Source organism: Aspergillus wentii, assembly GCF_001890725.1.
Source record: "Aspergillus wentii DTO 134E9 unplaced genomic scaffold ASPWEscaffold_4, whole genome shotgun sequence".
In the NCBI taxonomy this organism is placed as follows: domain Eukaryota; kingdom Fungi; phylum Ascomycota; class Eurotiomycetes; order Eurotiales; family Aspergillaceae; genus Aspergillus; species Aspergillus wentii.
Genome location: NW_024467835.1, coordinates 1,146,597 through 1,167,379, shown reverse-complemented (window position 1 = coordinate 1,167,379; position 20,783 = coordinate 1,146,597). Strand labels below are relative to the sequence as shown.

Here is a 20,783-nt window from a genome sequence, read left to right as displayed (position 1 = left end):
CTATGAATAGCTGAACGACTGTCAATATGAGTTAGCACTCAACATACACGTAAAGCTGCTGTGAACGCCTTTATAGCTAAGCAATGTTTTTGTGGATGACAACAGCGTTGTTAGCCTTTTGTTCCCCATATCTTTGACCTGTGGCTGCCTATTCCCAGGACCTTGCACCGATTGCGATGGATCGTGAGAGCTGCACCATCACATCTGTATAGCAGAAAAAGGCTTCCATATAAGGATGTCTTAGCAGAAAGCTTGTTTTGCCTAGGATCAACAACGGTCATCATAGAGGATAGCGGTCGGGGGGTTCGTCAAAGTTGTATGTTGGGGCACGGCCTCGAGTCATCATCTGAGAAGCATATTCAAAAATTCTCGTCAACATATGGGCCCAGGACTAAAGAGAAAATGCATTGATCGATTTCTGTGCCAGCCAACGGACCAGATTTTGTGAGGCCCCTTTGCCCGAATATCTATTGACACTTGGAATATCCGCAACTTGTGGATTGTCGTGACAACAACTGCTTCTTACCAGGCAAAATTTCAACCTTGCATGCAGTAATAACAGCGTGCTGTCATTCTTGAGTATGGAGTCATCTAGCCTTTTGCAGGCCAACCAGAACCGTTGATTGAAACAAGATTATCCGAGGAATCGCAAGGCTCCCAAAGGATATCACCCAATTTGCTGCCACGCAATGACTGGAACGCATATCTGAGAGGAAGGGGGTAAACCGATTTCTGGAGACAGAGAGTGAGAGTTAGCACAAGGATACAGACACTCAGACTGGTTAAGAATTGTCACCATAACTGCTTATGATGATAGATGATATGGAATATGAAACACCAGAGTCCCAAGTGCTTAGAAGGAGAGATATTGTGTTTTCACCAAGGCAGAGGTCGTGTTAGGGTGACAGAATTGTGCTGTTGGAAATGAGAAGAGTGGAAGGAGCGTTGATGCCACTGCCTGATGGCCTGAGGCCACCTACTCTAGCAGTCACGCCCACAAAACAATTTTTTCTTTCTGCACTTGATTGCAACGCGATTGGTGTTACCAAATGAAAACATGTGAGATCACTCTGGGCTTGAAAAGGCAGTGACGCTCGCAGTACTTTTGAAAACCAAACCCCGCCTCATCTTGGCCAAAGGCCAGATGTAGTGTTTGAAGATCATGACTAGAGGCGGAGTCAGTTCGTGGCTTGCTCTGATTCTTGACACCCAATTGGCTTTGTATATATGCTGTTCTCGGCTCTCCCTCATGCTCGTCACAATTTCCATATGAAGTCTTATTACACTGGCTGACAATTGAATTCTTTGAAGGAGTCATTGGTACCAAGAAGCAACACAATATCCACTCGATTATCCAACTCGTTTAGAATATTCCAGTCATTGCCTTTTTCCGGCTGCAGCATAAACACTCGCTATAGACCACTGCAGTCTACTGCAGTCTACTCATGATCACAGCTGAGAGCTGATATCAGCTCAGCTAGAGATTGGTATGCGGAACGGAGCGCCGGAGCTTGTCGATCGCTTCACGAACCATGGAGATCAGCCCAAAATAATTGGATAATAGGAATGACAGACGGATCGTGAACACGGTTCGAGGCCGAAGATGTCTATCTTAGGTTCCTTTTCAGGTGCTTGCAGGAGGTCTGAAGATCTTGACAGGGCTCTGGACATATGACGCCCACCAACCTGTTTCCACCACATTCTCTTCCGGTTATGCTTTCTCTTCTGTTCTGTGGAATATCGAAAGTATGCATTGTGGATCTATGGTAGAGCAGAACTCATCTGCTCAGGGGTTTGGTGAGTTGTCATGATTGTCACAATGAGCCAGGATGGAGATCCTCGAGTGGCTCCAGCTCAGCTGAACGTAACCATTACCTGCTTTAATTTGGGAGGTGGCAACTGGGCGATGCGGCTGCAGACAATCCATGAATGTCTCTTACCGAGTAAGTGTTCTCAGTGGAAGCTGCCTTGGTATCTCCATAACAGACCTATTCAACCATACCATTTAGGCACATTTAATGCCTCACCTTTGAACAAGCTCTCGTATAATAGACTCTAAAGGAGGAATGATATTCTGGAATAATCTGGCGGGGTAAAGTGGGGATATGCATGATTGCCTTGTGATTTTCGTACGGCTTGCACGAGCGCTATCCAATATCAACCAGGCATTATCAAGTATTCTTGGCCAATACTGGATGAAACGATCTCAAAGTAATAGTCTGTATACTTCAAACCAGGAATAAGTCAAGAACCCTCTGTAGTCTGTATACCCATGTATTGAGAGCATCGTTCAGCTCTGCCCCATGTCGGAGGCAGTGGAGCAATCCATCTGCAACTAAGCTTAGGATGCGTTATCTCTTTTCGGTAAGCGGCATCACCATTGCTTTTCCTTGTCCAACTCAAGAAATCGCCAAAACACGATCTGCATCGGATTGCCGGAACTTTCTTACATGACATGTTGGTGCTGCCTTTTCTGTGGTCAGAAATCCTTCCGAGCTGTCAACTTCGCCGAGCAAATCAGACACGAATAGGTCAATATGCCAATCCTGTAAGTTGACATCACGCGTCAAAAAATATGCAGAATCACGAAGAACTACTGCTGATCCTCACTGATTTCTTTCTCCACAGATTCATCTCGATGCCATCTGAGACACCGTGGCGATGTACCTCTGCTTCTCCGTCCAGCGTCTCGCACAGCATCAACCAGTCACTTTCCGCAGCCGAGGAGTCTGGGATCTTTCGAACATTGGATCTACGCGAACTGAGGACATGGATTCAGCTACGACTTTCAGCTGAAGTGCGGGTCTCGGAGAGGCCGGACGAGGACGACAATGTCATGATCCACGATCGCAAGGTCTGAAGAGGCATAAATAGAGGGTTCATGCTGCCGCAAGAAAGACCAGAATCAACACTTCCAATCCCAAGAATTCGAAGACAAAATATTCACCCATCATGAAGTACTGGAGCGCTCTCGCGCTGTTCACCTCTCTCCCCTTGGCGCTTTCGGCTTCCGAGACCCCTGCTGCAAAGATAGTGAGTGGCCCAATTCATAGACAGATTAGAACAATGCTGACGAGAACAGAAATCGATTTGCGAGTCCAGAGGTATACTTGTAGCCTACGCGTGGCAGTAGGAGATGCTCATAAACTACAGGGCCAAACCCCTCAGAAAAATGCTGGAGGCTGGGGCTGTATCCAGACTTCCAGCATCTGCGAAGCGGACAAGGACCAGAGCACTCTACACGAGGATCCCAAGACGGGTGACTGGGTCTGCTGCGACAAAGTACAGATCTTCCAGGACGGAGCTTGCGCGAAGCCCGCTGGAATGTCAAGCTCCAAATCGAGAAAGTCTACAGTCCACTAGCTGGTCTAGTATCGAGTTTTCTGGAGACTACCAGTCAAGTGAGCACGACACATCCCACCTGTTTGAAGATGCGTATTGATTGGTGTTTAGTTCTCGAGCCGAGTAGCTGTGGACACCACCTCAAGGATGCCGGGCTGGAAAACCTGCTTCGTGCCCTTCTGGGCCAGTGTTTCGTCCACGACACCATCACCCTGAACGCGTTTATTGAGTACTACATCACCATTCTCCACCAGGCCATTGACCTTTACGAGATTATCATCAAGAATGGGTGTGACAAGCCAGGTCCCAAGCCAGATCCCAAGCCTGACCCGGAACCTGACACCTGCGATTCGCCCTGCCAGTGGCTTCCCTTGGAGCTCAACGCACCTAGAGATCATCTATCCTCGACAAGCTCTGGCCACAAACAGTTGCCCAAGCCAAATACTCTCGCCCCGACTGACAAGTACCCATTCGATACGTGGGTGACGACCTTCCCTGACGATGACCTTGATATCTATGTCAACAACAAGAAGGCCCAGCCAGATGCATCTGGAACAGGATACTTGATTCCCGGCGGTACGTTCGACACCTGAATTGACGTAAACACCCCAACTAACTGGCTGTAGGAACCCCGGTCAAGGATGTATTCTACAAGTCCTCCAAGGGCGCCGATATCCAGTTCTTCGGAGCCTGCTCCAAAGACACACCATGCGTCAGCGACGAGGTGAAAACCTGGACCAACGATGCTGTGACGGAACCTGCCCCCACGAAGGACTTTGATGTCAGCGACTACGACTTCGACCTTGTTTTCACCGTGCAGGATACTTCAATCGCCACCGAGCAGTACACGATTCTCGCTGATGGCGAGGAAGTCGGTAAGACGCACAGCCGATTGACCCTGGGCGACGACAAGTACAACACAAAGCACATTGTCAATGCCTACGTCGGTGACTACGCTGCTGGCGCTATCAATGGTATCACCCATGAGGGTTTCTGGGGTTCTTTCATTATCCCTAAGGGTAAGTACTTTGACTCATGTGTACTGGAAATATCTAACATCCTTTGCAGAAACCAAGACGGTGACCATTGATATGGAGTTCTTCAAGAGCGCCTACCCCACCTATGTCTTTACTTACCGCCTGGACAAGCTTTGCGACTGCTGGGGACAGCGTGCCTGAATGGGTTGATGTATCGATTAGCATATAGGGGGACATATGATTGACGATGTATGGCCAGTGGCTGATTGAGTGGCAGTAGGAGCAATTCAAGGGGAGGAAGTGCAGTTTATCTATAGCATATAGCATGATATGGAAATGAATACAGTTGGAAAGTGTGAAAAAAGGCGTCACGTTGTGAACATAAAATGACATTCCTAATTTGTCACTTTTAAAGCTATTCCACTATTATGTTTCTAGTATTAAAATGTAGTTTTGAACGAGCAAAAAAATTAATTATGCTGAGGGTCTATCTCTATCTCTCCCTATAATTCTATAATAATTGCTTTAGTCAATGCATGATGAAAGAAAACAATCTAATCAAAAATCGACGCCTTCATCGAGTTAGGCTGAATATACTCCGACGCATTCCGGAAGCTGGTAAACCCCCACCGAATCTGTGCAGCCATGGAAATCTCCACATCCAAGTCCTTGGCAAAGTGCCAGGCAAGACCGGTATCACGCTGGAACGCCCGTCCAACAAGAATAACATCGAGGTCGTTCTCGGTGAGGATCTTGTCAGCCAGATCACCGTGGTTGATCATGCCGACTGCAGCGACGAGGAGCTTATCGCCGACGGCCTTTTTAACGGCCGCCGCGAAGGGAACCTGGAAGGCAGGGCCGGCTTTGACCTTTTGGGAGCTGTGGACGCCACCGGTGCTGATGTCGATGAGGTCGATTGCGCCCTGGGCGGCGAGGGCGCGGGCGAACTCGACCGTGTCTTCGGATTTCCAGCCGTGCTCGGTTGGGCTGTCCAGCCAGTCGGTGGCGGAGACGCGCAGGAAGACGGGGAGGTTAGGGCCGACGGTGTCGCGGGTTAACTGGGCGACTTCGAGGGAGAGGCGAATGCGGTTCTCGAAGCTGCCGCCGTATTGGTCGGTGCGGTGGTTGGAGGAGGGAGAGAGGAACGACGAAAGGAGGTAGCCGTGGGCGTTGTGGATCTCGATAAAGTCGACACCGGCAGCGAGGGCCCGCTTGGTGGCAGCAACCCAGGCGTCTTTGAGTTCCTGGATGTCGTCTGCGGTCATGGCCTTGGGGACGATGTCGGTAGGGCCGAAGGGGATCGCGCTGGGGGCCTTGACGTTATCCACCCATCCACCGACGGCGTTGGTAGCGGTGACACCACCCAGCCAGGGCGCGACGGTGGAGGCCTTCCGACCCGCATGGGCGAGCTGGATACCGATCTTCTGGCCCTGACTGTGGGCGAATTCAACAATCTGCTTGAGGGTTGCGATCTGCGAGTCCTTCCACAGACCGACACAGCCGGGTGTGATGCGGCCCTCGGGGAGAACGCCAGTCGCCTCGATGATCATCAGTCCAGGGCCGCGCTGGGCGATTCCACCGTAGTGGGCGACGTGCCAGGGTGTCATGTGGCCATCATCAGCACTATATTGGCACATGGGAGCGAGCTGTACCTTATGGTTAGTATGGTTTGTCGGTAAACGGTACAAGGGACCACTCACACCGAGGCGGTTCTGGAAAGTCTGGCCTCTGACAGTTAGAGGCTGGAAAAGCTTGGGGATGGCCTTTCCACTTGTCTGGGGGTTGCGAGCAGTTCCAGCTGGGGGGCTCTGGGCAGGAGTGAAGAAGGAGACGCCCTCGGCGGGCTTGACGGGGACATCAGGCCAAGTCATGGTGTTGCTTTCGTATATTATTGTTTAGGGTATAGAATAGTGGGTAATGAGATTGATGATTTGATGGAGAGGAACTGTATACTGGGATAGAATGTGGTTTATATATCGTTGTGATAAAATTGCAACGCTACATGGAGGTTATTGGACCGATGATTGCTAATTTTCGGACAGTAATTGAGCTGGTTAGAACATTGATTTCAAACTACAGTTTCTGCAGTATATCCATCTTTGTCAGAACCCAATCAGCCTTCCAAAAGTCTCCGAATAAACTACGCCCGACAGTCGGTCCAATTCGCCTCCGAATGGCTCCGGCAGATCCGGGATTTGGCAGATCCCGTCGGCAGATGCCGTGGAAAAGTTTATTGCTGCATGCAGTCGCCACCTTTGTCTCGTGTATAGAGAATATCTGAGAGTCAGGGCTCACCACGTGGCTGAGTCTACTCCGCCAAGCCCTTCAGGAGACCCGACTCTTGCACAATCTGAAAAGCGCCGGTTGGGCGTTGACCTACACCGGTATTATCAAGCACGGAAACATTTTCCCATCTCCGCCACCGAATTTCGTACCTCGGCAGCCACAGGAAATCGACAGCTTATTCATGTCTATCTCTCCGGCGGCTATCAAAGTCTGACGATATGGCCCGAAAATAATGAGAACACGGGATCTCTAACAAGTGACATATGTCTCCTGGTCCACAAACCGGTAGACCGACGTTGATTTGAAGTGGAGTGGTTTCAGTTCGGACCGCGCAATGGTGTCACTGCGCGCTGGAGCGCATTTCTTGAAACTCCTGCGGCATTCTCATTGCCAAAAATATCCGTCAAGTATGGTATATCGACATTCCCGTTCAAGGGGTTCCATATCCAGCCGAGGTTTGGCGAGCACATCGATCTCCCCTGTGAGTCTGGTCAACCTTGAATAGAATCATATATATTGCACTCACTGATTCTGACTAAGCAGCTAAAGAGAGCTACATTTCCCGGGAGCTCTGCAACACCCATGGAAGTGTGAGAGACCGACAATGACCTACTGAAACTCCAGATGATGCCTTTTTCCCACGCCCAAAATGCGGTATGTACATGCAGCCCATCATTACTAGATCCAGTCCAGCCTGGCGATACGTCGAGAGAGCTTTTCTACGTGTGATCCATTCGGAAAGACCCGGTGTTGTTCGATCGGCAAGATTTGATCTTAAAGGGTTGATCTGCCCCACCGCCCCACCTCCTGCCCATACCGGATATGGGTTAGTCTGCCATGCATAAAAGTATACTATATATTGCCTCTGAAACGGCAAGACAGGCCCCTCAACGGCTCTGGCAATACCCTCATTTCATCTGGAATGACGCTTTCAATCTGCTGATATTGTCCTTCGCCGATCATCTCCTTTTGAACGTCACTCTGAGTCTGGAAGGAGATATCTGCTGACGCTATATGCCCGGGGGCGGATCCTTGCCACTGCAGTCTTCGGCTTTGAGTTCAGTCGATATCGATGCGTACTAGATGGCACCGAAGAGACTTGAGAACTTGGTGCTGTATGGGCCGTGATTCAGCATGAAGGCAAACATGTCCATGAGGGCATGCTCAAAGTCGCGCCGATGAAAATGCCGTATGCGGACCAGAGGATAGATACTGAATAGGCGTAGACGGTGCGGTCAGAGGACATGGTCACCTTTACACGCGGGGGGTTTGCGACGGATAGATTAGATCTATTCAATGTTAGAAATGTATGGAAGAAGGTATGAATGACATACTGCAGTAGACAGGAACTCCTAAGGGAGACGGTGACCTTGCGAAACATTTCCTCAAAACTGGTGGTCTCCAGCATCTGGGCCATTTTGACCGGGTTGAGATCCTTTGTGTTTGCCAGTGCCGTGGACATGATGCGAGTATTGACGGTGTTGACTTGCGAAAATTCCACAGAAGAGTATCCCCGGAATGTCCCATTAATCGTATAAACTGCAATTGCCCCAGTGACAATTCTTAGTATTGAATAAGGTTATTGATACAAAATTAGAGCTCTTGAAATTATCATGAGGCTATATTGGGGTTGAATTCAGAACAGTTGCCAGTTGAACATTCAGCGCCCAGAAGAGCTTTGACCAGAAAGGCAAACGCAGCGGTACATAGTAACGTGGTGAATATGAGAATCGGGGCAGAATATTGTGCTTGAGGAAAGGACATCATGTTGGGAGAGTCAGCATGGGTTGTAGAGTGGAAAATGAGGGGGTGAAAAGGAAGAAGGCCAGCTTAGCTTGCTGTGATCAGGCTGAGTATCCTGCATAAGGTCGAGGCCGAGACACAAACTAGGATGGGCGTCTGTATAGAATCAGTATGGATCGACACATAGTCTCGGTGGTGATAATGAGTTGTCCAATCAGAGACCATCATACGGAGACTTGGAATACTTTGACGCTGTTAGGAAATGATCTTCAGACCTGTTGATTCGAAATCAACAGTTACTGATCAATGCCAGAGCTTACTACATAATAGGGTATAGACATGAGGGTAATGCCCAAGCAATGATAGTCACGTTGTGGGAGTTGTTCAGATTCAGGGTTATTCATTCATATATCCAGTTAATTCTGACTGCATTTAGAGTGACCATTAATGAAAGTGGGAGAATGGGTTGAGGCTGTGATATATAAAATGACTACCATTGGCTGTGGAAAACCCATCTCATGTGACAAGGCTGCGAGCACCTCCTCTATCTCGACTTCAGGCTGACTTCTTCCCTCTAACCATCGTCCTCGTGCCTACCAGCACCTTTTTATCTAGGAGTTCAACTACTATCGTGCTTATTCTCTGCTGCCATATCGAGAATGAGCTTCGGGTTCGGCATCGGCGATTTCGTTGCCGTCATTCAGCTGGGGAAGAAGATCCTAGACGACTTTGTCGGCGCCCCGAGCCAATTCAAGGCTATTTCCGAAGAGTATTATTATTCTGCTTCGATATGAGCATTGCTGATGTTTATAGATTCCAAATCCTTGTGAAAATACTCGAATATCTCGGGGTCGAGCTCTCTGATCGGGAAATTGACAGTAAACAAAAGGCAGAGTTGCAGAAAATTGCAGACTGCTGCAAAAACACCCTTCACGATGTACAGAATACCCTCAAAAAGTACAAAGGGCTGGGGGAAAAATCAGCCATAGCAGTTTTGAGACGATTCAAGTGGAACCCGGTTGAAATTCGGGATCTCAGGCACCGGATTACCAGCAATATCCTTCTTTTGAATAATTTTGATGGGCGTGTCATTAAGAGATCGTTGATAAGGTTGACGCGACGCAAAGATGAAGCAGAAAGACAGGAAACTCTCAACTGGCTGTCCTCGGTGAATTTTGCGACACAACAGGCCGACTATATTCGTCGACGACAAGCAGGCACCGGAAAGTGGTTCCTTGAATCTCCCGACTTTCGAACCTGGACTGAAAATTCCAAACAGACCTTGTTCTGTCCTGGTATTCCTGGTGCCGGTAAGACAATTCTCACCTCCATGGTAGTTGAGGACTTGGAACTACGGTATCAAGATGTTCACTCGGTTGGAATCGCGTATTTATACTGCGATTTTCGCCGTGGTCATGAGCAAAGTGTTGAGGGTTTCATGGCAAACATACTGAAGCAGTTTGCGTGTCGATTGCCATCCATACCTGAAGATATTAAAATAATCCAGAAAAGAAAAGGTGAATCAAAGTCTATCGAAGATATACGACGACTCCTAGTTTCGACTGCTAGTCTTTTCGACAAAGGCTTCATCATCATCGACGCGTTAGATGAATTCTCTTCTCGAGGCGGGTTGATAACCGAGATTTTCAAGCTCCAGAAACAAGTCAATGTCAATATCAATATCCTTATCACATCCAGGTGTCTGCCCGATATCATTGCGGCATTGGGTGGGAAGCCATCCTTAGAAATACGTGCGGATTCGGGCGATGTGGGGAATTATCTCAAAGAACAATTAGAGGAGCTCCCCTTCTTTGTATCAGCGGAAAAAGATCCTCCAGATACCGATATTAACAAAATAACAAAATCCGTGGATGGAATGTGAGTTTGAATGAATCTTGATTGATATAACGCTGACAGCTGTAGGTTCCTTCTCGCAAAGCTATATGTGGATTTTTTCAAGACAAAGACTTCAACCAAACAATTTGAAGTTGCTCTTCGACATCTTCCTTCAGGATCGGATGCATACGATCATGCTTATGATCAGCTGCTGGGAAGAATCGAAAGTCAGAGTACCAACTTCAAGGAACTGGCAAATAGGGTCTTGATATGGATGACATTTTCCCGACGACCTCTCAATACGGTTGAGCTTCAACATGCCCTGGCTGTTGAAATGGAATGTAACAGCCTGGATGAGGATAATATTTCTCCCTTGGATCTTATCATCTCAGTTTGTGCTGGTCTGGTCGCCGTGGACAAAGAAAGTGATGTCATTCGACTGGTCCACTACACAACCCACGAATACTTGGAGCGTACTTGGACAACTTGGTTTCCTGATGCACACTTATATTTGGCTCAAGTGTGTATCAAATATCTTTCATATAATCAATTTGCTGTCAGGGTGTGCACTTCCTGGGGGGAGCTCACGGAACGGCTGACAGGGAGTCCGCTTTATGACTACGCTGCTCGACACTGGGGATATCATGCACGGGATGCCTACTCGAAGGTTGAAGAACTGGTGGTTTCATTCCTGCAGAGCAGTCCAGCGCTTGCTAGCTCTATCCAGCCTTTATTTTCTGGAAGTCTGGGTCTAATTCCCACTTGGATCATTGCAATACATCCCGCAGCACACTTCGGTTTGAACAGAAGTATACCTCAGCTACTGGGGCAACTCGCGAATTGCAATGATCAAGACAGTCATGGCCAGACTGCATTGCATTGGGCTGTCAAAGGCTCGCAGACAGAAACGGTTGAGCTTCTTTTGCAGAAGGGTTCAGATATCAACATGGCGGACACTAATGGGAGAACGGCATTACATTATGCTGCAAGCGATTGCGATGAGCATATGATACATACTCTATTGAAACACAGACCACACCTGGAACTCAAAGATAAAGAGGGACTCACGCCATTTTTGACTGCAGCAAAGAACGCAAAACTACGGTCAGTTGAGCTGCTGTTGGATGGTAGAGCTGCAGTCAATACTCTGGACTATAAGAATCGGAATGCGCTGCATCTGACAATAATCACAGCGAAAGGCGATGGCATTCAGCTTACGGGTCACCTTCTGTCGCAAGGCGTTCGTACTGATGTATGTGATGTGGATAATATGACACCACTCCATTACGCAGTTCGAGTTCAAAATGAAGATATAGCCAATATCCTGCTTCAATATGGAGTTGATATAAATATAGGGTGTGACAGAAAGGTTTGGGATGGGAGGATGGAGGGTGGTCGAACGATCTATACACTATCACAAAACAGGGAATACTCACCTCAAGTGCCAGATGCCGTTGGGCTTACTCCGTTGCATTTTGCAGCATTAACAGGTCGACCTGAAATGATAAAGTTTCTTCTTTCCAAAGGAGCAAATCCGAATGCACGTTGTCAGCGTGGCGAGACTCCGTTGCATCTAGCGGTTCGTCGCGACACGCCCACTAAACCTGGATTGTCTCCGGATGCATGGGACGACGACATATCGAGAATCGAAGCTTTGGCTGACTTTATTGACGACTACGAAGGAGAGGAAGCAATGGAGACGTACCGCGTCATCGATGAAACTCGAAAAGAGACCCTGGATGCTTTGCTTTCAGATGAACAGGTCAATGTGGATATACAGAATGTGTCAGGACAGTCTGCATTGCATTTGGCTAGCGATGAAGGCAGCAGGACATATGAACTTTCCAGGTTGATAGATAAAAATGCCAATATAAACACTCGCGAGGAGAAAGGCAAAATGCCTTTACATCTGGCCTGTCGAGCAGGAAATACTGCCATGGTGTCCAGACTTCTTGTTGCTGGTGCTACGCTCACCATGATGGACTCTGAAGGACTGACTCCCTTTCAATATGCCGTCTATTCGGATAGATTCGAAGCAGCTGAGCTGATATTGACGTCATCCAACTCCGATTCAGGTATATGCCAGCAAAAGGATGAAAAAGGCCGATCATTATTACACAATCATCTGGCATCATCTTGCTGCTCTGTCGAAATGGTTCGCATCCTTCTCAATCACGGGGCGTCTATCGATGAAATAGATGCAAAGGGAAACTCACCATTGAGTCTCTATCTTGGGAATTTTCATTTCATTACAAAGTCGTCCATTTGCCAGCTTCTACTAGACAATGGTGCGGACCCATTTTGGAGAGATGGCAGGAACAGAAATTTGTCTCATATCAGCATGGGTTCTCCATGCATTGGTACATCAAGGGAAGCGCACCAAGTTCTCGACGTCCTGATGAATGCACAAGTGGATATTTCAGCGAAAGATGCCGATGGAAGGGGTATTCTTCACCATGCGGCAATCCATGGCTCTGTTACTGTTGAAGTTCTTGAATTCCTTTACCAGAACGATTCATCATTCTGTCCTTATGATATGGATAGACACGGCAAAACACCTCTTTCATACGCTGAAGAAGAGGCGAGTCGACCAAGACATCCATATCTTTGGAGAGGAAACCGATGGGCGGAAACTGTGAAGGTGTTGAAGGTCGCTATAGAACGCTGGTGCGAAATAAAGAATATAGATCAACCGGATATATGATCGATCTGCCTGATAGATGGACCGGAGACTGGTATGAGGACGCCATCTCCATAAACATACACACCTACGATGCCAATCGCCTACAAATCTATCCTGATTGTTTGAATTGATGGTCTTGTTGGTGGATATGATATAGTTTAATTTGAAGATATACTCGTTTGATGGCTTTGGTTCAGGAAAGTGGTATATTGCAATGCAGTATGATTGCTTTGGATAGACGAATATATCTGGTATATCTATATCAAAAAACCTCCACAACAGGCCCCGTATAAACCCTCCTCGCTCTAATGAAATAATAAACCACCGCGAGAATAACGGTCCCCACAGTCCCAACAACACTATAATTCATACTCTCCACCTCAACCTGCATACTTGTAGGCCAAAAACTAAAGAAAACCACGATAATCATATAGATAACTGCATATCCATTCAGCAATATCCCCCAGATACCCGGGACGCGGAATGGACCCCAGACAAGTCTCGCTCCGGGAACGTTCATGGGTGATGTATCGTTTGTGTCGTAGATTGATATATCACCTTTAATACGGCGGTAGAGAAGGAGAGATGCGACTGTTAAGTAGGACGCGTAGAGGCCCGAGACGGCCATGGAGAGGATATCGTTGAGTGCAACGCTAGAGCCGATATTGATGAGGCCGAGGAGACACGCAATGGTCATTGTCAGTATGACCGAGTATATCGGTATAGACGAGTTCGGCGATACCTATCATCATCAGCATCCACACATCAATCAAGTACAGGATAAATTACCCTACTCCAAACCCTCCACCCAGGCACGCCTCTATCCCTCGCAAACGACCAAAACTGGCGCGAAGTAGCCGCCAACATCCCAATAACCGAGCAGATACCTATAACCAACAATACGCAGATCATAGCCACTGAACCAGGGATAGAGTGCGTCGCTTGATAGAAGATTTCCATAAATGGATACCCGGTCTTACTGTCGACCGCGTCTTGGACATTTCCCATGCAAAAGAGTACGGCGATGAGCATGGTGAAGCCGAGGGTGCCGTTGATGAGAACGCTGAGGAGGATGGCGCGGGGGATGGCGGTGGATGCGTTGGCGACTTCTTCTGCCATCTGGCTTGTTAGTATAGTACGTACTTATTGTACAGGATGGGAGTAGGAAGAGGGCACACATGAACAGCAGCATCACCACCCGCAAAAGCAAAAACACAGCCGGTCATGCCTATACACCACGACAGACCCTGTGATGGAAAACCGCCATCATTCAGAAAGTCCCGAAACACCTCCTGGCTTGTCTTGTGGTCCGCCAGATCGGTCATGGGAATGAGAATGCAGAAGAATCCTATAACATGAATCCCGAGGATGAATACTTCCAGTCTAGGCAGAAACTTGCCCCCGATTAGATTGCCTGCTAGGGCGACGAGTAATCCAGCCCAGAGGATCAGAGTGCCATGCCATGGCTGTGCGTTGTAATTTTCATGGGCGAGGATAGCAGCGCCTTGGATTTCTGTGCCGGCGAGATAGGCGGCGGATGCAAAGGCGGTTTGCCAGCCGATGATTGTGAGCCAGCCTGAAGATTAGTAGATGATATATGGCAGAGGTGGGTATAGATACCTGTGATGTAGCTGAGGAATTTCATGGATGATAGAGGTGCAAGCATAGCGCACCAGTGGTATTGTCCCCCGGATGTTGGGGCAATTATCTATCAGTACCTTATATCATAAAGATAATGATAGACATACATAGAAGACATCTCCGCCAGAACAGTAAACGAAGCAGCCGTTCCCGTCCAGGCAAAGATATACGCATAGACGGCGCCTGCTGGGCCTCCACTGACGATGTTAGCATAATTCAATCATCAGGTTGAGAACCTACTTTTGTAAAGGAATCAAGAATGTCCTATATCATCAGCGCCATCCACAGATCCAGAAGAGACATACGCAAATAACCCCTCCCACGTCGAAAGAATCGTACAGCTGAACCCCAGAATCGACCAGATCCCGAAATTGCGCTACATCATCAGCTCATCCAGATAATCAGGACAGGCGTAAGCATACCTGGAGAACACTCCTCTTTCCCAGTCTCTCCAGATAGGCTTTATCCCGCTCATCGCTAACATCTTGCTGTGCTGAGATTGGGCGTTTGAAATCATACCACGCCATGATGGTAAGTCAGGTAATTATTGTTTAGATGTTTGAAAAGGGATAAATCTCTTCAAAGGTTATTATTAATTGCCAGCCAAGAGAGTTAAGATTAACGTGGTCCAATAATTTGGTGATACATGCATATGCATCCTTCGGGTGGGGGCTGGATGATTTGATTTGGTGATTTGGTTGGACAGGAGGATGGGTTAATATAAACTGCAGGGATTAGGGTACTTTTGTGAAATCCTCGTATTTTAAAGTCCACAGTTCCTCAAAGCTTGTGTGTCCAAGACAAGGTCCGTCTCATTTCGGACTGGCGGTCGGTCCATAAGGGGTTGAAAATGAAGGAGTAGAGGTCCAGTAATATATATAGGATTGATGACCACCACCTGTGCACAATAAGGCTGACCATCAAACTGCCACTTTTCAATAATAACCTCTCTCATCTTATCAACACCTACTAGTAAAACAATCCGAACATCTCCACTAGAACTATCAAACCACCATCTCGCAGCTTCACGCAGTCTAGGCAAAGATTTATTCACACCAGCCTCAATAACAAGCGTAGGCCACCCACTAAACTCATAATGAACGGGTCTTCTAGATCGAGGAAAGAAACACTCATCTGGCTCTTTTCCTGTCGAGATATCGGTGTTGGCATAATGCGCTGACCTCATGCCGAAATTATAGTCATCAGCAGGAACACCCATGGACCGGACCATCCACTCGATTTCTCCGCTGAGTTTGCGGGTTATGAAGTTGTGTGTATATGAGGGTATTATCTTGAGTAAGCCTGTGGAACCCTCAAAGGAGAATCTGTATTCGACTCCTTGTAGAATGCGTTCTTCGCCGAATAGTCTATCGATGGCGTGTTTGGGGATGTTGTGGAGGATGAGAAACTGATTACCGCTTTCGTTTGAAGTGAGGAGGTTGCCGAGTATTGATCTTGCTGCGACGCTCAGGTTGTCGAAACTGGTCCATTCGATAGATGGGCAGTCTACTAGACTGGATAATATATTCTGTGGCTGCTGCATCGTTGCAGATAGTATATTCTACAGCCACAGTCTTGGATATAGTCAGGTAGTCTTTCAATGTCGTCATATTGACTTTGACATGTGGTGTTTAGTACCATGGAACCACAAACCTTATCTATTTATACCTCTACTCCCCCTGTTGATTGATAATAATTCCATCTTATCAAACCAAGCAGCGAATACAATTACCAATTTATTATCAACCCTCGGTCGGCCATCGAGGTCGGTGTACCGAGATTCTCAAATGAGGTGAGACAACTAGCCTTTCACGAAGGATGAGGCTGTGTCACTGTAGTGGGGATAGCACAATCAAGCTCATTATCTCCAATTACTAACGGCAGTACAAACGGCCCCCATCATTGCCGCTATACCGACTGACTCGTATGTCGGCATGTTAATCGCCGACGCCGACATCGACATCTACATAAACAGAGATTCTCACCAACAAATCCATCATTCAACAATCAAACATCTGTTCTATCTATAAACGAGTCAACATGTCTACTACAGCAAACGCCATCATCGACGGCATCAAGGGTCGCCGCTCCATCTACGCCCTCACCAACGAATCCACCATTCCCGACTCTCGTCTGGAGGAAATTCTCACCGAAGTCATCACCCACACACCCAGCTCATTCAACACGCAGACGTCTCGTGTCGTTGTGCTCCTCAAAGACGAGCATCAAAAGCTATGGGACGTTGCGCGCGAAGTAGCCAGTTCGACTGTTCCGGCGGAGCTGTTTCAAAAGTTGTATAAACCGCGCATTGAATTGTTTCGGGCGGGATACGGCACTGTGCGTTCTCTTTTTATTTAAACTAGGATATATACTGACTGTTTAGATCTTGTTCTATGAAGATCATGCTCCGTTTGAGCCGTTGGCCGAAAAGTGGCCGATGCTCAAGGATAAGTTTCCTGAGTGTATGTTCTTTCAGCATCATTGTGTTCGATGCTAATGTATACAGGGTCCAATCATTCCAGCGGAATGCACCAGTTTGCCTGTGAGTACTGCCAGCCCCTATCAGCGATAAATACTGATCTTGTAGTATGGACACTCCTCGAAGCAGAAGGCCTGGGCTGCAACCTGCAACACTACAGCCCAATGCTGGATGAACCTGTATCCAAACACTGGAACGTTCCCAAAGAATGGAACCTCAAGGCACAGTTGGTCTTTGGGAAGCCCGTTGGTCCTCCGAAAGAAAAGACTTTCGAACCACTCAGCCAGAGACTATTTGTGCATGGAAAGTAAGAATGGTATTGGTGATTGTTGACGGTCTGAGGGTTGGATTTTATGATTTTTATTATTTTATTTTTTTATTCGGTTAGATGAGTTAGATAGGCTGCCTGGAAATAGGTAACCTCACGCTGTTTAGAATGTGAACTGGCGGCTGTATACGATTATAAATGATCTCTAATTATAATAATATAATGATAGAGTTGATAATACTGCAGGCTATAAGGCTTACTCGGAAATCATACTTGAAGGCGGGAAAGAGGATGGGCATTGTACTTAGTCCATTGCGGAGCCTAGAACAAGGCAATCGTGCACGTTTTCAATATTGGATTCTTAGGGTGGGTGGTTAATAGGTGACATTCAATGAATAGCGCCGGGATGAATGTATTTGTGGCTATAATTACTGCAGTGCAGCACTAGTTGTATGTCTGCCATATATGCAATGTTTCATCACATATTACCTCAAACGTACAGAAAGACTCATGACCTATTAATAGTCTGTACTATACAGATCCTGTTTGTATATATAGATATCTGGGGCTGCATGATTGTAGATTAGTCTGACAGCTTCAATCATAAAAAGTGTCGGTGTGACCAAGCATACGTGAATGATATTAAAATGTGTATATCCCCTTTCAGTAGGATATAGCCATATAGTATCGTTATTGGAGCCCAATACTGTGTATACCATTCCTCATCCAATTCTACTACCATGACAGTCACCCCCGGTATCATCACGCGTAATGGCGTGGACATCTACTACGAAGTCCGAGGAAAGGGCCCTTTTCTCATCCTCATCCCTGGAGCGTATGGAATGAGCATCCCATACGAAAAGGAAGCCGAATGCCTGGCAGCCGAATTCACCGTCATCACATTCGATCGCCGCGGATTTCTGCGCAGCTCCAAACCAGCTCCATCGACAAAATGGCCAGACCTGATCATAGAAACGCCCATGATACTGCCGCTCTCATCAGACAAGTTGCCGGAAACCGACCCATCCTCGTCTTTGCCTCTTCCAATGGTTCCGCCCCTGCCATTGAGCTGCTCCGTCTGTATCCAGGTCTAGTGCGAAAACTGGTTTTGCATGATCCCATCTTGTTCGACATGCTCGGTTCGGACAGCAAAGAGCCTGCGAATTCTCGGCGGGTGGTTGATATCTATCGCTCATCGGGAGCCGCGGCAGCCAGTCAAGCCTTCCTACCAATGGTCACATCTGAGTCTGATCGGGAGGGCATCCGAGCTTCAGCCGATTATCAACAATTGGTGGCGATGGTGATCGAGGGATTCCCGTTCTTTTTCGACTGCGAGATCGAGGCTATCCTTGCGTATAAAACGCCTACGGAATTCCTGAAAGGCTGTAGGGGCAAGATCTGCCTAGTCGCCGGGGAATTGACCAAGACGACAGCGACGGCCGAGCCGATCATCGCTTTAGCAAAGGCCATTGAATGCCCGGTCAGCCGCATTGTGGGGGGACATACTGGCTATATCCCGTATCCAGAAGAGTTTGCCAGAGATTTGAGCGCAATCTTGCATCGCTCAACGAATGTGAAACGCATGGCAAAGATTTAGATGTTGAACAAACAATGTGATACTTTCATACAGGAGAGATGAAAGAATGGTAGTAGGACTATTGCTTTGTTTGCGTTGTAACGAGAATGACCTGGATAAACCCAGCATTCAATTACAGCATCTTCGGTAATCCATTACCCTGTAAAAACAGGACAGAACAAAGCAAAAGTAAAACAAAGAATAAACACCAGTTGGCACATGACGCGCTAGGCTCGAAATGGAAATGGGCCTCAGTACAGCATCAACTCCTTGGAAAACTTCCACTACTGCAACCAGTTGCGAAACCTGTCCTGCCATGGCGGCGACAGTCCCTTCAAAGTTGCCCTGGCTGCTTGGGTACGGCTTGTTTCCACCCCAAAGGGCTTAATGGCATCACTCGGGGTGATCCGGAGCAACGGGAGGAACTTCAGTGCCGGCCACTGCTCCTCGATCTCCCTGGCTGACGCGTCGAGCTTCTCTAGCTCCGCCACCCACGCGCTCAACAAAACCATCTCGACGTCACAAAACTCCTGCACAGCTGAAATCATATCCAACCAACTGGTCGTGGAAGGATTGACCAGATTGAAGACGGCAAACGGAGACTGGTTGCCATTCTGCAGTTCCTGGTGACGAGTCACAAAAAGTGCCACCATGATCTGTGCGGCAAGTTCTGTAAGGGATGAGATCTGTCAATACTGATCTCGTACACGAGGCACACCGACGATAACATACCGAGGGGACCCGATTGATGTTATTCAATTCACCCCGCGCTGTTGGAATCTGTCCCCGTATAATAGAAGTGGCAATGATGGCAGGGACAATCTCCTGTGGGTTCCAAATGCCCTCACTCTTCATGGGACCGCCCAGCTGACAGGCTCGATTGGAGCTACAGCTGAGGCCCAAGTGAGAAGATGCTGCCTCCAGAATGCAATAGCAAGACGCGTTTCGATTCACCGTATACGTACTCGAGCGGAAGGTGGCTATCATGAACCAGCCTTTCGGGGATGCTTCCTTCATACCAGTGACCCCAACGACTCACCGTCCCCATCGAGGAAATGAAGAATATATGTGCATGATTGGTCGCGTTCTGCCTGGAATTGATCAGGTTCCCTGTTCCACGAATATGACTGTCCTCGAAGGCCTCAAAAGGCAGAGAAAAGGCCACAGCCCATACACCTTCTGCAGCTTTGGTGCGAATGAAGGCTCCTGCAAGCCCAGCTTTCCTTTCCAAGACTCGTTATAACATACTCTACCACTGAATCTTCTGCGGCCTCTCCCTCGCTAACAACATAAGCTCCAGACCGAAGAACGATCTATTGTTAGCAAATTCATGTATCCTGAGGTGCCCATGGCCTACAAAATCACGCTTGCCAATCTCAACCATGATTCTTAGCTTTGCCACGCATTGCCAGAGTTTATGGAGTAAATCACCGCTAAGCGAATTCGGCACGACATCAACTCCCTGCCCGTGAGGCTCACGCATAATGCTGTCCAAGAAAACGGCACTTTGCGAATCAAATATTCGCTTCGGAGGAATCCCATATTTTTCGGTGAGATATTTCCGCTTTTGGTCATCTCCTGCTGTCGCGTAGATCTAATTACACCTGTGACTATGCAGCATTCTGTTTTGGAAACATCTCAACATACCTCTGCCCCGATCAGCTTGACTACCTGGATGGCCGACTGTCCGTTACAACCACCAGCGGCGGAGATGTATAAAAGATCTACTCAAAGGTCAGCTTGAATGAAAAATGCCACGTGAGCGGAACGTACATTCCAAGCAATGATCAATAGAGGTCCCAAGAATATCATTAACGTTCGTGGAGTGACTTCGGTTCGGGAAAATATCACCGCTGTGAATGTCTCCAACGAGAAGCTTGTTAAAATTCTGGTGGATAGACGTGATCGCGTCTGCGAGAAGAGCACATTCATTCCGGCTAAGATGAGCAGCA

General features: G+C 47.7%; 9 protein-coding genes across 9 annotated transcripts; 3 read left to right on the top strand and 6 right to left on the bottom strand.

The window, feature by feature from the left end:
• The first annotated feature begins 2,899 nt into the window (after window positions 1-2,899).
• Window positions 2,900-4,684, top strand: ASPWEDRAFT_739939 (uncharacterized protein). The gene is made up of 5 exons (XM_040839424.1): window positions 2,900-3,033; window positions 3,154-3,259; window positions 3,289-3,918; window positions 3,969-4,361; window positions 4,411-4,684. Exons 1-5 carry the CDS (start codon window positions 2,953-2,955, stop codon window positions 4,518-4,520), a joined length of 1,320 nt encoding a protein of 439 aa, XP_040688743.1. The 5' UTR covers window positions 2,900-2,952; the 3' UTR covers window positions 4,521-4,684.
• Window positions 4,685-4,751: 67 nt separating this feature from the next.
• On the bottom strand, window positions 4,752-5,965 carry ASPWEDRAFT_40203 (NADH:flavin oxidoreductase/NADH oxidase). The gene has a single exon (XM_040835264.1). It carries the CDS (start codon window positions 5,954-5,956, stop codon window positions 4,874-4,876), a length of 1,083 nt encoding a protein of 360 aa, XP_040688742.1. The 5' UTR covers window positions 5,957-5,965; the 3' UTR covers window positions 4,752-4,873.
• A 1,769-nt stretch (window positions 5,966-7,734) lies between these two features.
• Window positions 7,735-8,067, bottom strand: ASPWEDRAFT_171893 (uncharacterized protein; the record flags this gene model as incomplete). The annotated part of the gene is made up of 2 exons (XM_040830863.1): window positions 7,735-7,894; window positions 7,940-8,067. The coding sequence occupies 2 exons, from the start codon at window positions 8,065-8,067 to the stop codon at window positions 7,735-7,737; spliced, it is 288 nt and encodes a 95-aa protein (XP_040688741.1).
• Window positions 8,068-13,129: 5,062 nt separating this feature from the next.
• ASPWEDRAFT_109862 (putative GABA permease) lies at window positions 13,130-15,035 on the bottom strand (the record flags this gene model as incomplete). Its single annotated transcript, XM_040828120.1, has 8 exons — window positions 13,130-13,609; window positions 13,657-13,986; window positions 14,046-14,443; window positions 14,488-14,575; window positions 14,612-14,705; window positions 14,749-14,772; window positions 14,814-14,884; window positions 14,931-15,035. 8 exons carry the CDS (start codon window positions 15,033-15,035, stop codon window positions 13,130-13,132), a joined length of 1,590 nt encoding a protein of 529 aa, XP_040688740.1.
• Window positions 15,011-16,083, bottom strand: ASPWEDRAFT_40195 (uncharacterized protein). Its single transcript, XM_040835263.1, has one exon. The coding sequence runs from the start codon at window positions 16,049-16,051 to the stop codon at window positions 15,272-15,274; it is 780 nt and encodes a 259-aa protein (XP_040688739.1). The 5' UTR covers window positions 16,052-16,083; the 3' UTR covers window positions 15,011-15,271.
• A 298-nt stretch (window positions 16,084-16,381) lies between these two features.
• Window positions 16,382-17,445, top strand: ASPWEDRAFT_132887 (nitroreductase family protein). The gene is made up of 4 exons (XM_040829297.1): window positions 16,382-16,845; window positions 16,892-16,970; window positions 17,015-17,050; window positions 17,096-17,445. Exons 1-4 carry the CDS (start codon window positions 16,549-16,551, stop codon window positions 17,296-17,298), a joined length of 615 nt encoding a protein of 204 aa, XP_040688738.1. The 5' UTR covers window positions 16,382-16,548; the 3' UTR covers window positions 17,299-17,445.
• A 550-nt stretch (window positions 17,446-17,995) lies between these two features.
• Window positions 17,996-18,852, top strand: ASPWEDRAFT_27736 (uncharacterized protein; the record flags this gene model as incomplete). Its single annotated transcript, XM_040833031.1, has 2 exons — window positions 17,996-18,090; window positions 18,258-18,852. 2 exons carry the CDS (start codon window positions 17,996-17,998, stop codon window positions 18,850-18,852), a joined length of 690 nt encoding a protein of 229 aa, XP_040688737.1.
• Window positions 18,853-18,870: 18 nt separating this feature from the next.
• Window positions 18,871-19,786, bottom strand: ASPWEDRAFT_40192 (uncharacterized protein). Its single transcript, XM_040835262.1, has 2 exons — window positions 19,564-19,786; window positions 18,871-19,501 (listed from the first exon to the last, which is right to left on the bottom strand). The coding sequence occupies exon 2, from the start codon at window positions 19,482-19,484 to the stop codon at window positions 19,116-19,118; it is 369 nt and encodes a 122-aa protein (XP_040688736.1). The 5' UTR covers window positions 19,485-19,501; window positions 19,564-19,786; the 3' UTR covers window positions 18,871-19,115.
• On the bottom strand, window positions 19,643-20,587 carry ASPWEDRAFT_40189 (uncharacterized protein). Its single transcript, XM_040835261.1, has 2 exons — window positions 20,450-20,587; window positions 19,643-20,381 (listed from the first exon to the last, which is right to left on the bottom strand). Exon 2 carries the CDS (start codon window positions 20,312-20,314, stop codon window positions 20,081-20,083), a length of 234 nt encoding a protein of 77 aa, XP_040688735.1. The 5' UTR covers window positions 20,315-20,381; window positions 20,450-20,587; the 3' UTR covers window positions 19,643-20,080.
• Window positions 20,588-20,783: the final 196 nt, after the last annotated feature.

Bases quoted from the DNA above. Each gene is read 5' to 3' on its own strand.
- ASPWEDRAFT_40203 (XM_040835264.1), bottom strand. From the start codon at position 5,956: ATGTGCCAATATAGTGCTGATGATGGCCACATGACACCCTGGCACGTC.
- ASPWEDRAFT_132887 (XM_040829297.1), top strand. From the start codon at position 16,549: ATGTCTACTACAGCAAACGCCATCATCGACGGCATCAAGGGTCGCCGC. The intron at 16,971-17,014 runs GTATGTTCTTTC...TAATGTATACAG, and splicing joins CAAGGATAAGTTTCCTGAGT to GGTCCAATCATTCCAGCGGA. The intron at 17,051-17,095 runs GTGAGTACTGCC...CTGATCTTGTAG, and splicing joins CGGAATGCACCAGTTTGCCT to TATGGACACTCCTCGAAGCA.
- ASPWEDRAFT_40195 (XM_040835263.1), bottom strand. From the start codon at position 16,051: ATGCAGCAGCCACAGAATATATTATCCAGTCTAGTAGACTGCCCATCT.
- ASPWEDRAFT_40192 (XM_040835262.1), bottom strand. From the start codon at position 19,484: ATGGTGGCACTTTTTGTGACTCGTCACCAGGAACTGCAGAATGGCAAC.
- ASPWEDRAFT_739939 (XM_040839424.1), top strand. From the start codon at position 2,953: ATGAAGTACTGGAGCGCTCTCGCGCTGTTCACCTCTCTCCCCTTGGCG. The intron at 3,034-3,153 runs GTGAGTGGCCCA...CATAAACTACAG, and splicing joins AGACCCCTGCTGCAAAGATA to GGCCAAACCCCTCAGAAAAA. The intron at 3,260-3,288 runs GTGACTGGGTCT...GACAAAGTACAG, and splicing joins ACACGAGGATCCCAAGACGG to ATCTTCCAGGACGGAGCTTG.
- ASPWEDRAFT_40189 (XM_040835261.1), bottom strand. From the start codon at position 20,314: ATGCGTGAGCCTCACGGGCAGGGAGTTGATGTCGTGCCGAATTCGCTT.